This window comes from Ixodes scapularis, unplaced genomic scaffold, assembly GCF_016920785.2.
Source record: "Ixodes scapularis isolate PalLabHiFi unplaced genomic scaffold, ASM1692078v2 PGA_scaffold7__128_contigs__length_106722199, whole genome shotgun sequence".
Lineage (NCBI taxonomy): Eukaryota > Metazoa > Arthropoda > Arachnida > Ixodida > Ixodidae > Ixodes > Ixodes scapularis.
In genome coordinates, this window is record NW_024609882.1 from 21,040,871 (window position 1) to 21,055,398 (window position 14,528).

The 14,528-nt window shown below is 47.4% G+C and overlaps 1 protein-coding gene across 4 annotated transcripts in view; it reads left to right on the plus strand.

The window, feature by feature from the left end:
• LOC8029502 overlaps positions 1 to 13,330 on the plus strand; it is a 27,119-nt gene extending 13,789 nt beyond the window's left edge. For 3 of the 4 annotated variants that reach the window (XM_002405466.5, XM_029973556.4, XM_029973557.4), the window contains 8 exons: positions 2,669 to 2,763; positions 3,676 to 3,842; positions 5,318 to 5,418; positions 5,808 to 5,903; positions 6,042 to 6,148; positions 6,216 to 6,408; positions 7,105 to 7,159; positions 12,725 to 13,330. In XM_002405466.5, coding sequence (XP_002405510.3) covers positions 2,669 to 2,763; positions 3,676 to 3,842; positions 5,318 to 5,418; positions 5,808 to 5,903; positions 6,042 to 6,148; positions 6,216 to 6,408; positions 7,105 to 7,159; positions 12,725 to 12,828 — 918 coding nt within the window. In that variant the 3' untranslated portion in view covers positions 12,829 to 13,330. Of the gene's footprint in view, positions 1 to 2,668; positions 2,764 to 3,675; positions 3,843 to 5,317; positions 5,419 to 5,807; positions 6,149 to 6,215; positions 6,409 to 7,104; positions 7,160 to 12,724 lie in introns of all 4 variants that reach the window. The other variant, XM_040503867.2, reaches the window with a different exon arrangement.
• Positions 13,331 to 14,528: the final 1,198 nt, after the last annotated feature.

The window sequence follows — 14,528 nt, forward strand, 5'->3', positions numbered from 1 at the left end:
TGGATCGACTGAAGGGGGCATTGCCACAGAATGGAAGAACACTGGCAAGAAATATTCGGACAACACTAAAAGAAGAAAAGGGGGGGGAGGGGGGGGGGGGTAAAAGTCTGCTTTGTTTTCGCAAGAATCTGCGCCGTGTCAAAATGGACATGTAAACGCTGGCTAGGTGGCGCGAGTCAGCGTCTTACGGGGAGAGCTTAGCCGTGTTCGTTGATCTATTTACGTGGCGAACGCGCGTAATCTGGAGGCATATCCGGAGGCATATCCGGAGGGAATAAAAAAAAAAAAAAAAAAAAAAGTAAAATTTACGTTTAGAGAGGTTTCGAAACCATGACTACGACGAATTTGCCGATATGCTGGTACGAGTACACTGTATACTAGAAAATGTGCTGGGAACAAAACACCAAAACTAGAAAAAATCATTCCGAGTGTACTTCCGCCAGATGTTTTATCAGGGGACGCCGGCTCCCGGCGCTTTACAGACTCCTTTCCATTTAAAGTGGAGATATCAGCTGATCGTGGAAGTCGCCCCCTCACTCGCCGATGCAAGTCATGCCCGGTGAAAATGGCACTGGCCCGACGAGCCACGTCGAAGCGCAACATGATCAGGTTTGATGGCTCTACGTCCGCACGAGCCGTAACGGGATCCCGTGACCTCTGCGCACTGGTTGCGTCGGTCGAGAGATGCAGCCGCGGCTCTGTAAAGGGAACTAGCGCTGCGCAGCGCGTTGCGGCACGTGAGGGGCCGTTCCGTTCGAACGGTTTTCTGATTGATCGACATTTCTGTCGAATGGGCCCGTTTGTGTGTCGACGGCAACTTTGACGGGACGCGAAATCTCTACGTTGTCGGGAACCCACGACTGCTGTTTCGCGAGGGAGAACCGTGGTAATCCGAGAGTCTCGGACATTTATCGCAAACAGAAACGGTCATGTGATCGCTGCGCTTGCAGGGTTCCCTTTCTCTTTCAAGTCGCCTTGTTCATACCTAAGAGGTGTCTGCAGTGGTGGCTAGTGCTGCGCCATTTGTGCCAAAATGCGCCAAGAACAAAACTCTGCAACAATTTGAGCCAAAATGTCAATTATGCTAAGAATTACGCCACATACCTGCGCCGTAATAAGCTTAAACAAAGCAAAAAAAAAAAAGAATAGGTTAATCTAATATTTAGAGGTAGAATCAGAGGTAACCGGTGCAAATATGTATTTCACAGCGTCTCTACTCACGATATAATTCGTTTCGTTTTAGGTCAGAGTACAATCCAAGGCTCGAACACATATGCAACCATCAGCGGACATACAGCACAGTTCACGGGGCATTTCCTGCGCTTGAGTGGTTTAGCCAATGAAAGAACACATACATAAAGATATATTGTTAGAGGTGGAAAAAGTGAATAGGGGCAATCGTGCGCATGAGCTCATGCCTGCTTGTCACTGCCTCCTGTGGAAAGATGACGAATGCACCATGTTGCGCTTTTGACGCTGTTTGATGGGTCTGTGTTGGCTGCACTTTGATTCAAGGTGAAATGAAGTATAGAGATAGCCCGACAACTGCACTGGCCCCGTCATTTTTTGAATTTTCAGACGATGTCGGCAATGTGAGGAGCTAAAATGTACGAAAACAGATTTGCAAAATAGTGGGATGGTTGTTACTGTGGTAACATAGAAAAAAAGCCTTCTACTGCCACATGCTTGCATGCCATGGCTACTTGCGCTGCTTGCATCAACCATCACCGCCTCACTCCAGTGCGCGCGTCAACCTTCACCGCTTTGCACCGGAGTGCTAGGAGGAGTGGTTGACATGGACGAGCGCCTGGGCTGGCGCTGTTGGCTCAGAAACTATGCTCAGTACTATTTCGGGTCGACCTTCTTTGGTTTTGACTGTAGGTCGACCTCTAATTTTAAGAAGCTGTGCCGACAAGGAAAAAGAAAGAAAAAAGAATGCGGGGTTATATTTGAAAGAGTACAGTATTTAAGGGAGTTGCTGTGCAGCTGTCAATCGAAATAGAAGCAAACTTTTTACTCAACTCTGGTTCCAACTCTGGTTCCAAGAAGACAGTGTGTTTCATGTGCTCGAAACCAATCATTTTCGTGCTACAAAAATGATAAATGCCACTTCCATCACTGTGTCTAGGAAAGAAAAATGTTTATCTCAAAAATCAAATGTAGCACTAGAGGTTGGGACTTGGATGCCAAAGTTTCTAAGCTTCTCGTTACCCGACTCAAAAGTTACAAAAACAATATTTTTACAACTTTTTAAGAAAAAAATGGGGAGCGCATTTTTGCGGTAGCGGACACCGTTTATTTACATTTATTTGTGGGCTTTGTTTGTGGACTGCCATTTTCTCCTCGAAAATTTCCATAAATTATACCTATAACCTTTCAATCACAATGGTTCTGAAAACTTGGCATTCTGGTTCCAACTGCTACAGCTAGATTTGGGCAGATACCGATCGCATTTGGCAGATACGTAGTTTATTTTTGCGATGAAAAATAAAAGATACAGTTAACTTTTCTCCCAGCTATGTAAACACTGCACTTTTAGAAGAACACAGGCTACCAGCGGTTAAAATTTCGTCGAGCCATAAAATGGTGGGGCGGAACTTCAATCGGCGGCATGTTGCTCCCAAAGCCGAAAGTGCCACCCGCCCTCAACAGCGGCTGCTTGTTTCAGGAGCACCCCCGCAACCTGATTCCAGAGCTGTGCCGCCAGTTCTACCACCTGGGATGGGTGACCGGCACCGGAGGGGGCATGAGCATCCGTCTCGGGTGGGTCCACTAACACTGGCCGCGTTTCCACAGTCTTTTCGACCTGGCGAGGCACTCGACTCCGAACGACGTCCAGACCTGGATCGTCGGAAAACGGGCTATGTGGTCATTGACGGCCTAAGAAATGCAGGGCGTGGCTTATATTGTTCACGCCTCCAGAAGCTTTCCACGTCCACGGTTCACACAAACGAGATGCCGGTGCGAGGGTTGTGTTTTTAGCGGTTTCTAACTCCGCCACAGATGAATTTAGCAGTTTAAACATGGGGCACTAAACTTTTAGCAGCAAAATATTCTTAAAAGCAAACTGGTCAGCGACCATAGAGGGATTGTTTGTGCCGCCCGCCCAGGCATTCCCTCGACCCTCCGCCACGGAACCAACGGCACTGCTTCGCAGTGCCGTTGCCACTTACCCGGACATTTTTGTTGTGAGGTGTGCAGTCCAAGAAGAAATCCCAAGGATTTGCCTCATGTGCATACCGCATAAAAAGCGTACGAGGAACAGAAGACTAGATGCGAGTCACTTCGTTGCGTCTGCACTGTCAGGCCCCGTCTTCCCTCCCACCAAGTCAATATAGAATGGCGTCAAAACAGGGAGGGGGGGGTGAGAAGGGGGAGAAGGAAGAAAGGGAGAGGGGGAGTGTAATCGCTCCCCCATATCCTCCCCGGACATTTAAAAAATTCCACGTAAACAATACGACGGAGAGCAAAGAAAATCTCGCTCAAGCCCCCCCCCCCCCTCTCTCAGTCGCCCCCCCCCCCCCCCCCCCCCCCATCTCCCACATAGCTCCGGCACCTCTGGTCCATGTGTTTATAGAGGCCAATGGTAACTGTTGTGCGTTCCCACCATTTTGCGTGGGAGGTGCCCCCAGCATGGCGTGTACTGAGGCCCCATGCACCCCTGTGTTTCCCCAGGCAGGAGATCTACGTGGCCCCCTCCGGGGTGCAGAAGGAGCGCATCCAGCCCGAGGACCTGTTTGTGCAGGACCTGGAAGAGCGCTTCTTGGCGGGGCCACCCCCACACAAGAAGCTGCGCAAGAGCGAGTGCACCCCTCTCTTCATGAACGCCTACACCCTCAGGGGTGGGTCTCTCTCCTCCTCCTTGTTTTATTGACCCGTCGCGTTCGTGGTCTCGTTACATTGAGCCAATGGGCTCTTTGACGTCTGTCTTGCCATTTTTCAAAAGAGCTCGTATTTTAGCTTGCCGCCAAAACCAGATTGCTCGGGAAACGAATCGGCAGAATTGCCCGCATTCGCTCTAAGCACCTGCACCCGCTCGAGTCTGTTCCTTGACATGCTAGTTAAAATGGAGGCCATAAAAAGTTTGCACTTGTCCCGGGAGCTGCCATTTTATGTAGCTTGGGAACCTTTTGGAACACATCTTCACACTCTTTTGATGTAGAGGGATGGGCAAGGTGGCGTTTGTGCACCACAGTTCAAACCAACGTGGTTTGAAAGCTCCTACTGCAGCACCTGGGGATCCTGGCCTCAATCTCCGCTCCGCCCATTTCAATCTCGACAGATCTTGAACCTGTGTGCGTATGTACATTGGTACCGTATGCTCGATGAGCGTTACCAACCTTAGGCTTAGGCTTAGGTTAAATTTTTATATGCGGCATAAACCAGTATCCCCACATCTTAAAGGCAGACCGACCTCCCTTTGTTTACATCTATTGTCTAATTTGCTTCTTTTTATATTCTCCTCTTTTGGCAGTGAGGTTCACAGTTGCGTCGCACAGCTCAATTCCTTGGCCTTTTGAGCTTGAGGCGTACTCCAGCTTTTTCCTTCATAGTCCCCGATTTGCCTGAAAATTTGTTAAACACACCTACAAACATATCTGAAATAGTAAACAAAATATTGGGCCAAAATTTTTTTTTTTCCCCCGAAGTTATTAAATTTACAGATTTGGTCCTCACCATGTTTTTCAAAGTGAAAGTCTCTACTGGCAACAATGCAAAAGTGACGTCAGGGGAAGGCAGGGGTTCACCCTTTGGACTACAGACTTTGTTCCCAACTGATTACAAGCAGTTTCATGGTGTCAAATGAAGGCTTGGGAAGCTCGCTCCAGCACCTGGGCAGCAGCACGTCCACGTTTAGTCTGCCGGCTGGATTTGCAGGCGTGCCTTCCCCTGGCACTAAAAAGGGCGGGTATATTAGAATGTTGGTTTTGGCATAGTTTTTACTTGCCGGCTTCGCAATAACTATTCTGAATTTTGCGATACTAAATCGTACTTTGGAAAGGGTAAGGGCCTGTGATTCTGAAAATATAGCTACCTGGGGTAGCTCGAAAAATCGCCGGAGTAGTCCTTTAAGGTGCCCGGTTGTTTTCGGATCGTGAAAATGCAGCCTCTTCTTTCTCTTTGTGGGTGTCTCATGAATTATGTGCAAGAAAGTGGCCCTGCCTCGGAAATGCTAACAATGCCACACTTGCGAGACAAGCGTGTCTGAACCATTTCTGGTGACTTCGCAAGCACACACCCTGGGGCCACGTACAGCAGAGCATTTGACCTGAGACGGCGGGAGGCTCTCGACACGTGCCCACGTACCTGCACGCAGGTGCCGGTGCGGTGATCCACACGCACTCCAAGGCAGCCGTGCTGGCCACACTCCTCTGCCCGGGCCCAGAGTTCCGGATCACCCACCAAGAGATGATCAAGGTGACGCCCCGCCATCGTTTTGTCCAGCCTCCCCAGAGAATGACTGTGTTACGATTCATAAGCTAGCCTTCTGGTCATGTTGTACATTTCTCGACTAAGCGACAGGTTAGAACTGGAGAAACTGTACTGGTTCGCTATGTGGCTTTCGCTAAAAGAATGCTTTCAAATAGTGGGCCCTAAATCTGTACCAGAGTAGAATGATGCCTTGCGACGGCTGTGCCAATTTCAATCATCAGAGTTGAAAAGAAACTGCACAGAAAGAGAAGTATCGAGCTTCGTACTACGAGTCTTTCCTCTTGCTAAATGGAGACTGAGCAATTGTCACTTCAATTAGTATGAGCCACCAGTAAGCATGACACCCAATCCGCTGCTCCTTGTCTCTCCCGCAGGGCATCAAGAAGGGCCAGTCTGGAGTGAGCTACCGCTACGACGAAGAGCTGGTGGTTCCCATCATCGAGAATGTGCCTTTTGAACGGGACCTCAAGGCAAGTCCCTTCCGTCTAGCACGGCTCGCTTCAGCCACATGGCCGTGGCTCTTGTACGGCTCCCACTGGCCCTGGATGGAGTTGGCGGGACCAGGTACGGTCGAGAGTGATTCTAGACATGTGCTCTTGCGTCCCCAGGCAAGCATGAAGGAGGCAATGGAGCGCTACCCAGACACGTGTGCGGTGCTGGTGCGCAGGCACGGCGTCTACGTCTGGGGGGACACGTGGGAGCGGGCCAAGAGCATGTAAGCGTTCCCTCGGTGTTCCCAGCTACCTCCGGTGTGGCACGGTGCCTCTTCCCTCCCCGGACAGGTGCGAATGTTACGACTACCTGTTTGACGTGGCGGTCAAAATGCGGCAACTGGGCATGGACCCCGCGGCAGCGCCGGGCGGTGCGTGCCCCGTGGGGGACCCGGGGGCCTCGTCCACCCCCGCGACGCCGGATGCCGCGCTCGACCAGGAGGTCGCACCCGGCCAGCCTTCTACCCTCGCAGAGGCTGTGCAGGTGGGCAGCACCGACACTCCCCAAACACTCCCTTGCACAGTCGTCAAACTGTTCCCACTCCCCACTCGGCCCCTGGATAGTCTTGGCGCATCCACCGGACGCTCCCTGCGCATTCGCTGGACACTCCCAGAACACTTTCCCACGTGCTCCTTAAGCCACTCGAGGGAGGATCTCCAAAAGACGCGCATTCAAAGGGTGTCTATACTTGTGTAGTGAATTGCACTGTCAAAAACTAGCACTGTCAAAGCGTTTCTTTATGCAAGCGGGTTATTCCGACAATGTCAAAGCTAGTGCAGGTAGAGGGTAAAGACTGCCAGTAGAAAGGAGCATCTCTTCTTGCAGAAACAATGTTTCTGTGTGCTGATTGTTGCTTGTGAGCACGCTTGCACCCCTCTCCGAGATCAAGAAAGCGCGTATTGTGGCCACTTACATTGCTGCGACCAGTCGGTGAAAGTACGAAAATGCAACCAATGCAATTTGCTTTCTAGGTACAGTTTTCGTACGAACTTGGCCACCGCAGCAATAAAATAGTGCAAATGCGTTCGGTGCATCAAAACTGAAACATCCTTCTCCTTTTAGCATGCTCCTCCCTTTTGCATGCTGCAGCATTGGGGATGGAAGACGATGCCTTTTGTTGTGGTTGACTGTGTCGGAGAGTTGCATTTCTCGCCTTGCCGTGTCCCTCGCATCCTACAGGTGGCCACAGCAGCAGCTGAAGCTGTGGGATTGCAGCCGGTGTCCGGCCTTTCTGGTGAGTCACTCTTGCTCACCACCGCCTAACCACCGCTCGAGGTGCACACCCAATCACCTTCGAAACGAGCCGACAGATCCTAGGCTTGCAGTGTGCTCAGTATTTCACCAGTATAGTGCATCAGTGTCTTTTTGGGTCCATATCACATGAGCAAATGACGCTTTAGCGAACAGCGATATCTGAGCAAATCAATGTTTTACCGAATATCGGGGGCGTGAGTTAACACACCCCCCACGCTGCACTTACGCCGCTCCGCGGGGTCAGTCTGCGACGGCTTATTACAAAAACGTGAACCCACTTGGCCTACCCGTAAATGCCGCGTTGCGGCGGCCGACTATTCGCTAAAGTGTCATTTGGTGAAACGTGGGCATTCGCTAAAACGTCGTTCGATCAAGTGAGTGCCTCCCATGTCTTATTTGTCACATTTATTTGTTGCTGAAGCAATCGTGCGCTGCTAGGGGTCTCGCATGTGTTGCTGAAGCTATTGTGCGTTGCTAGGGCTCTCGTGTGAGAACCGAAATGATGCGGAAATTAAAAGGACACTGAAGACAGTTGAGCTTTTTTTAATAAGGGTTGTTTCTTCCTTCCAAGGGAGCTGCATATTTTGCCCCACAGGGAGAAGAAAATTTTATTTGTTAAATAACCAGTTGAAATTTTTACGGTTTATAGTGCTTGATGTCCTTTTTATAAATCGGACGTTATATGCAATATAGTTTGTTAAGTTCAGGAGGCAATGCAAACGCAGAAAAAGCCGCATTCTGGCGGACACGTTAGGCAAAAAAGCACAGCATAAAAGAAAAAAGAAAAAAGCTGAAGCAGTTTTGTATGGGAGGAAAAACACTTCAATCTGTGTTGTCCCCTTTTTGTCTCCTTTTCTTGTCCCAAGTCTTGGGTTTTACAATGTTTAGATCATCTTCGTTTGGCCTTCAGGATCATGGATATCGAGGTGTTTTTTTCAATTTGGCTGCAGAAAATTATTTTCGAAGTATGGCTGAAGCCCCTCCTTCCCCGAGCGTTACATCATAAAAGGAGTTTTCGGAATCTCCGACCCCTCACATCTTCAGCGTCTATCAAGACTATGCACGCACACTCGCTATTTTCAGAAAGGTCCAAAAAAGACGTCACAACTTGTGTCAATGTGGGGGAATACATCTGGCAACCTTGCAAATGCACACGCTGCCCACACAAAAAACACGCGCTTGGCGGCCAATAGATCCTTTTTCGACGTAACGACCGGTCGGAGGTTTTTTGTGTTTTTTCGCGTTCAGTTACATCTTCGGGGAAAACTAAATGTATTCAGATTCAAGTGATAAAAATACTCTAGAATTTCCCTCCAACTCAGTGTTTTCAAGAACCTCTTCAGCTTCCTTTAAAAGGGCCTAGTAAAATAGACTAATTTCAATCCTATTAAGCCACTGAGTGTAATGAGTGTAAAAAATAATGTGTACAAGACTTACTAGTTTATCTTAAAATTTTCAGAAATCACAATAAACTTTTCCAAGGCGCTGGCAAAAGTCTTAAATTTTATATAAATATAAAATATATACATTCTAACCAAACTTGAATAGTGGCATTCTATGTTTTCTAAAGTACTATATGCATGCCAAATTTGGTTGTGACAGAACATTATTTAAGACAAAAGTTCCTGTGACGACGCTCTAGAACTGTGACTGCAGACTGTGAAGATGCTCCAGAATTACTTGAAAAGAAAAATGCTTTGGAATGTTACCATAGATGTGTCGCAGTACTCAGGGCCGTACCCAGAAAAAAATTTCGGGGGGGGTTTTCGTGGACAACGGCGGCCATTTTGAAAGTGTCTATTGTCTTATTTTCGCCTACGAATCATGTGCATCGGTGGCATATAATGGAGAGTTGCAGCAAACCGGAGAACCGGTCCCGGTTTGGTATCCGGTAGCCGACCGGCGCCACTGCGCGTGCGCAGAGGTGGAGATTAAAATCGGCTGGCTGCAAGTGCACCGACCAGGGCCGTACTCAGAAAAAAAATTCGGGGGGGGTCAGAACCCCCTAACCCCCCCCCTGGTTACGGCCCTGGCAGTACTCTTTTGCGGCAGGAAAAAGGATATTTTGGTAATAATATTCCTTAAGAAATTGAAGCCACAAAAGACTGCAGTAGAGAGAAGACGGCTTTTAAACGTAAATCTGATGGTGGCCGGCGTCACAATTTAAAGACACATGCACAGAAAAATGGCTCACATTTACGCTGTGCTGGGTTTCCAGGAGGTTTCTAAATGCATATTTGACTAGATTCGTGATCCTAACTGGCACTTATTATTTTTATACATATAATATGAAGATTCAATGATAATAAAACCGAAAATCATAATTTCTGCAAAATATGGACGTTTTTCTACTCTGAGAAGAAAAAAAAAATGTTTTTTTAAACAGACTGGTTGGGACACGCGTGTCACAAAATAAATTTTAAGCAAAAAAAAAAAACTGTTTTTAGAGCAATACTGACGGCGTGAGACGCGATTTAGTCTGCAGTCACCTCCTTTCCCCTTGTTTTCTTTCCCGGCATTGCGGGCGCGTGGAAGAGAGGTGGAGCGGACGCACAGATCGAGATGGTCATTCCAGAATGACCAGTGACATCACGGACGCACAGAATTTTAAATGAATCTCTCGCCGTCAATATTGCTCTAAAAAATGTTTTTCTTTCGCACAAAATGTTTTTTGACACACATGTCCCAGCTAGGTTGTTAAAAAAAAAAAATTCTTTTCAGGGGTTTTTTTTAGAGCAATATTTTTTCACAAAATAATATGTTCAAAAGCTTGCAGGAAACTGAGGGGACTGTTGAGAACTTGTTGAATTTGGCCTTCCAAATGCCACGTCTCTTCTCTCCGGTTGTTTATGCTCGCATAGCTTACATTCTCTCTATATCAATGATCGCTGTCATGGGTGCGGTGGATTCATTCCTTATTTTATTAATTTGTGCTGCTTGCTGCAACCATAAACTAAAGCTGAAAAACAAAGCTCATGTAAATTTATTTTTTTGCTAAAACTCTCTGTTAATACCGGACAGGTGTTCTTTCCTGTCAACTGCAAAGGCATTTTCTGCTGCCTGTAAATATGGTTTTTGCTAAAGCCATGCATGTAATGTTTCTTGCACTACATATGGCTCTACAGGAGTAAACGAGTGTTCAGGTGCTTCTAAGTGAGGCACAAAGATTTTGACTTAGCATTCCAGAAACGTTTCACGATACCTCTGAAGCAGCTCTCCTCTGCACCCCCAAAATATAGGTATAGTGAAGTAGTGTTCTCTCTCTTTATCTGCCTCTTATTTTATATTACAGTCTAGGGTTGTGCGTATATTCGAATAGTAGTTTCGAATAATACGCTATTTGATATTCGCTTCGAGATGAACTGCGATATTCATACTTTTCGAAGTGTTGATCGTGCCGGTTTAGCTCCGTTGAGTGCGCTTCTTACCGAGCACGTGTGCGCTGCGGGGAAGCAACACCCGCGGAACATGCGGGCTCCGCGGGTATGGTTTCCCCGCAGCGCACAGGTGCTGTGTGAGAAGCGCGCTCAACGGGGCTAACCCGCCAAGATTATGCAAGAGTATATGTTACAGCGAATCGGTTTCACACGCACTGGCACCGTGTGAGTTCTCTCCCAGAATGCATTGCACTCGCTGAGCGCTGCACGGAGATCCTGCCCCGAAAAAACTTGCCGAGTGCAAAAAGTCAAAACTGATGCTGTTGCCATCCGTGTTGTAGCAAGAGTACCGACCTCAAACCGAGAATAGCGCTTTGTTGTTTGACATGACGGGTGGGAACACGAAACAGTGTGGTCGCTGTAATGTTTACATTTGCAATGACTTAAAAAACAACAGTGACACATACCCCCCTATCCCCCCCCTCCCCCCCCAAAAAAAGAAAAAAAAGTTTTTGCCATGCAGTTTAACATTCTGTCAGAAGACTACCCAATCAGTATTTTGCTATAGCATCACATATATCTTTAATAAAGTAAAAAAAAAAAACGCCACTGCTGGAAACCGAAACCGAACTGGAGAGGAAGAAGAAATATAGAGGAGAGCGTTGCCTAAAATCACGTAGCTGTGCAACTTTCTTTTTTTTACAAATCCATGTGTTTCTTTTTAGCACGAAAAATGGGTATCTTATTTCTTTTTTTATTTTTAATATTGAGTGTGTGCCTTCCGTGACACACGACTTTGATTATATCTGGTGGTTGCCATAAAAAACGGCTCATGACCATGAGGAAGAGGGTGAGCGCGACTCAAATTAGCCAGTTCTCGATCAACACTTTCCGGGCAAAAAGAAAACAAATTTCCAGCCGCAAATTGTATTCTGGGTAGTTGGTTAAAATCGCCATATTTAGCTTTTTCGGCAGCTAATTGGACGCATCGCAGGTTCCTCTGGGCGGGCTTTCTTGACAAATGTCCGTTCGCAAGTGAACAATAGGCCATATTTTGGCAATAACTTTTCACCCGTACACCCGTGAGGAAGATCTCGCGGCCGCTGCTGCGTTTGTTCCGAGCCCTTTTACTCATCGGTAGAATTCAGCGACCGTACGGCAACAAAACTACATAAAAATTGCGAAAGTATGGGTTTTTGGTTGCTCCCTTAATGAAATAGCAGAGAAGTCTTAATTCAAGCTCATGTTCAATCCCGTCTCTTGCAGGACGCAATTCCTGGAAGAAAATCCTTTTTTTTTCTTTTGTTGCACTTCACGCGAATGGCATCTTGTAGCAGATCAGTAGCAGACGAATCCCCGTCGTCTGCTCTCGCACCTCGCTTGCCTCACCTGAGCGATGCATGACGGGGTTGCATTCTAGTGCATGCTCAATTCGAATGCTGCCCTGAACAGACTTGCTCCGCGCTGCCGATGCAGTGAAACAAACTCGCTATTAATGGTAGGCAGCAATGTTTTGACAACCCGTGTTCATTACTCCTGCTTGTTTTATTCACTTTTTTGCCAAATTAGAAATTGAATAAAGAATATTTACATATAGCAATCAGATTTAAAAATTCCCTCAATTAGGATAGCAGCAAACAAATTTGCCGTTTGCATGCCTTCATTTATAATTATGTCGTAAAATATCCTGGAAGCACCCGCTTCATTCATGGACCCACTATTAACATTCCCCAAACTTGGGAATTATGCAAATTATAAGTTCAGTGCAGTTTTCCCAGTTTTCAGTGAAAAGTGGAATTGGTGCTCCCCTGGTATTTTATGGTAACTATATTAAAATTAACCGAGCTTAAAAGTGGACGAGTGGAAGCTCGGGAACGGCCTTTGCGAGTTCAGCTGGGTTTTTGTTTAAGCGTGGTGCAAAAAGGTGAAAGGCTTGAAAAACTATGTGATATTCGATCCAAAAATATTCGGCCAAAGCCACCATTCGCTTCGAATTCAAAATCCACTATTCGCATCAGAAGTCACGTTGCTTCCGAGCAGACGACGCGCCCGGTTTCGGCAAAATAGCGTGTTCTGATACCAAAAGATGTCCGAGCGTTGTGCATCTGCCAGTCTGCACTCGCCCAGGCACTGGTCTAAAGCTTGGCCCTCTCATGCCTCCTCCCCAGCACTGGCAGCGGGAGACCTTGCAGCCAGAGACCAGGGCTTTCCGGTGACCCTGGACACCAACATGGCCACCGAGGGCCAGACCACCTACGTGGTGTACATGTGATTTTACTGGGACGTCAGCACGTCGACGTAGGAGTTCGAGGTCAGCGATGTCCCGAGTCGAGATCATTGAGCAACTACCTGGCACACCTCGAGCTTCATGGAGTCCACTGTCCTCGAGTTTCTGTGCAGTGTTCACGCGCAACCTGGTGCGTTCCACTGGAGGCAGCAGGTGGCGCCTTTTGCACACCCTGCCCTCCCACGTCTGGGCTCGCTCTGCACGTGAAAACAAACTTCTCCAGTGCCGCAAGTGGCGTGTCTCCCGCAAGTGGCGTGCCTCCCACAAGCGGTTCCCGTTTCATGGGCCTCAAAGAACCCGATGGACGGAACGGGCGACAGCAGGGGCAGCAGCCACTTCTACGCTGGGGCAGAAATTTCTGCCCAATCTACGCTGAAGCGCGAAATCAGCCATCTGGCGGAACGAAGAAACGATCGTGACCCAAGTCTCCACTCCTGCTGTATTATATTTTTGTCGAGACTGCAAATACAATTTGCCACTCCCCATATTAGCGGTGCATTGCAGCAGCAGAGTTTCCGATACTTTTGTTATAGTCAAGGTGCAGTTTCTAGCTTAAAGCATGGGAGGATTACAGTATCCTAAGAATTTGAAACTATGTGTCTACAAACCTGGCTTAAGAACATTCTGCACTTCCTGCAGAAGAGCCACACCACCGTTGCTGCGAATGCCACTTCACAGCGGTGCATCCGTGCTGTGGTAACAATTCGATTGCAAAAAGGTGTTATTATTCACCCGTGCTGTAAAGCAATTCCTATTAAACGGTTGATTTGAAGGGTAGTCGGCATTTAGGGAATATCCTCGAGAATTTGTCAGATACGAAGGTATTCCTAATTATTCCAAGCTGCGTCATATCCCGGAATGTGTGTTTCGATTCAGAAACGCATTGATGCGAGGAACGGCGGAGAAGGCCCAAAAACTCGTTTCTGCAGGACTTGAAATGATAGTCAAAATCTGAACCCTAAGTGGTGCAGGCGATGTGTGCAAAGTATGCTTCCGAGTTTAGCACAATGTTGGCGGTGGGTTTTAGTTCTATCTGCCTTGGACGAATCCCACCCCACTCGCACCGATTTCACGTTCTCCACTCACAGAAAGGAGAAGTGTTGACAAGTTGGACTGGTGCAAACTTGATGGAGCCATGTCCTGTCAATTAGCAAGTGAAGTTAGCATTGGCTGTGTAGTATGCCCAAAAGGTAAGAGGGAGGTTTTATGGACACAAGTTGTGCGCGCACTGCATCTGTCCAAGAGAAATGGAGAGGTTGCCCCTACTGCGAGCGAAACATGCACCAAGAGAGACATGTTCAATTTATAATATGTTGCACGAAGCACATTTTAATTGAAAGACTTCCTGTTGAAGCTAAATTTTCCCTTAATGTAGCATTTAGGAATAGCTCATGCGTATATTTTTTACGGTGGAAGTTTGGGTAAGTTTGGAGAGTGCTAAAGATGGACACAAACATGAACACACCACAGCACTGACGTTATCTTCGATTTTATTTGGCAACAAGTCTGTGCTGATGTAAAACCTATATTAGATACCTACCAATTTCTTTCCGGTTTCGGTTGGATGCCAGAACTAATATTGATCTAGTTCTTTATCGGTTTTCGACCCTGTTCGCTGCATGATATTTGGCTGTAAATGACTTCACCCTGCGGTTGCCTAAGAGATGAGGGCGCAGGGATTTTTA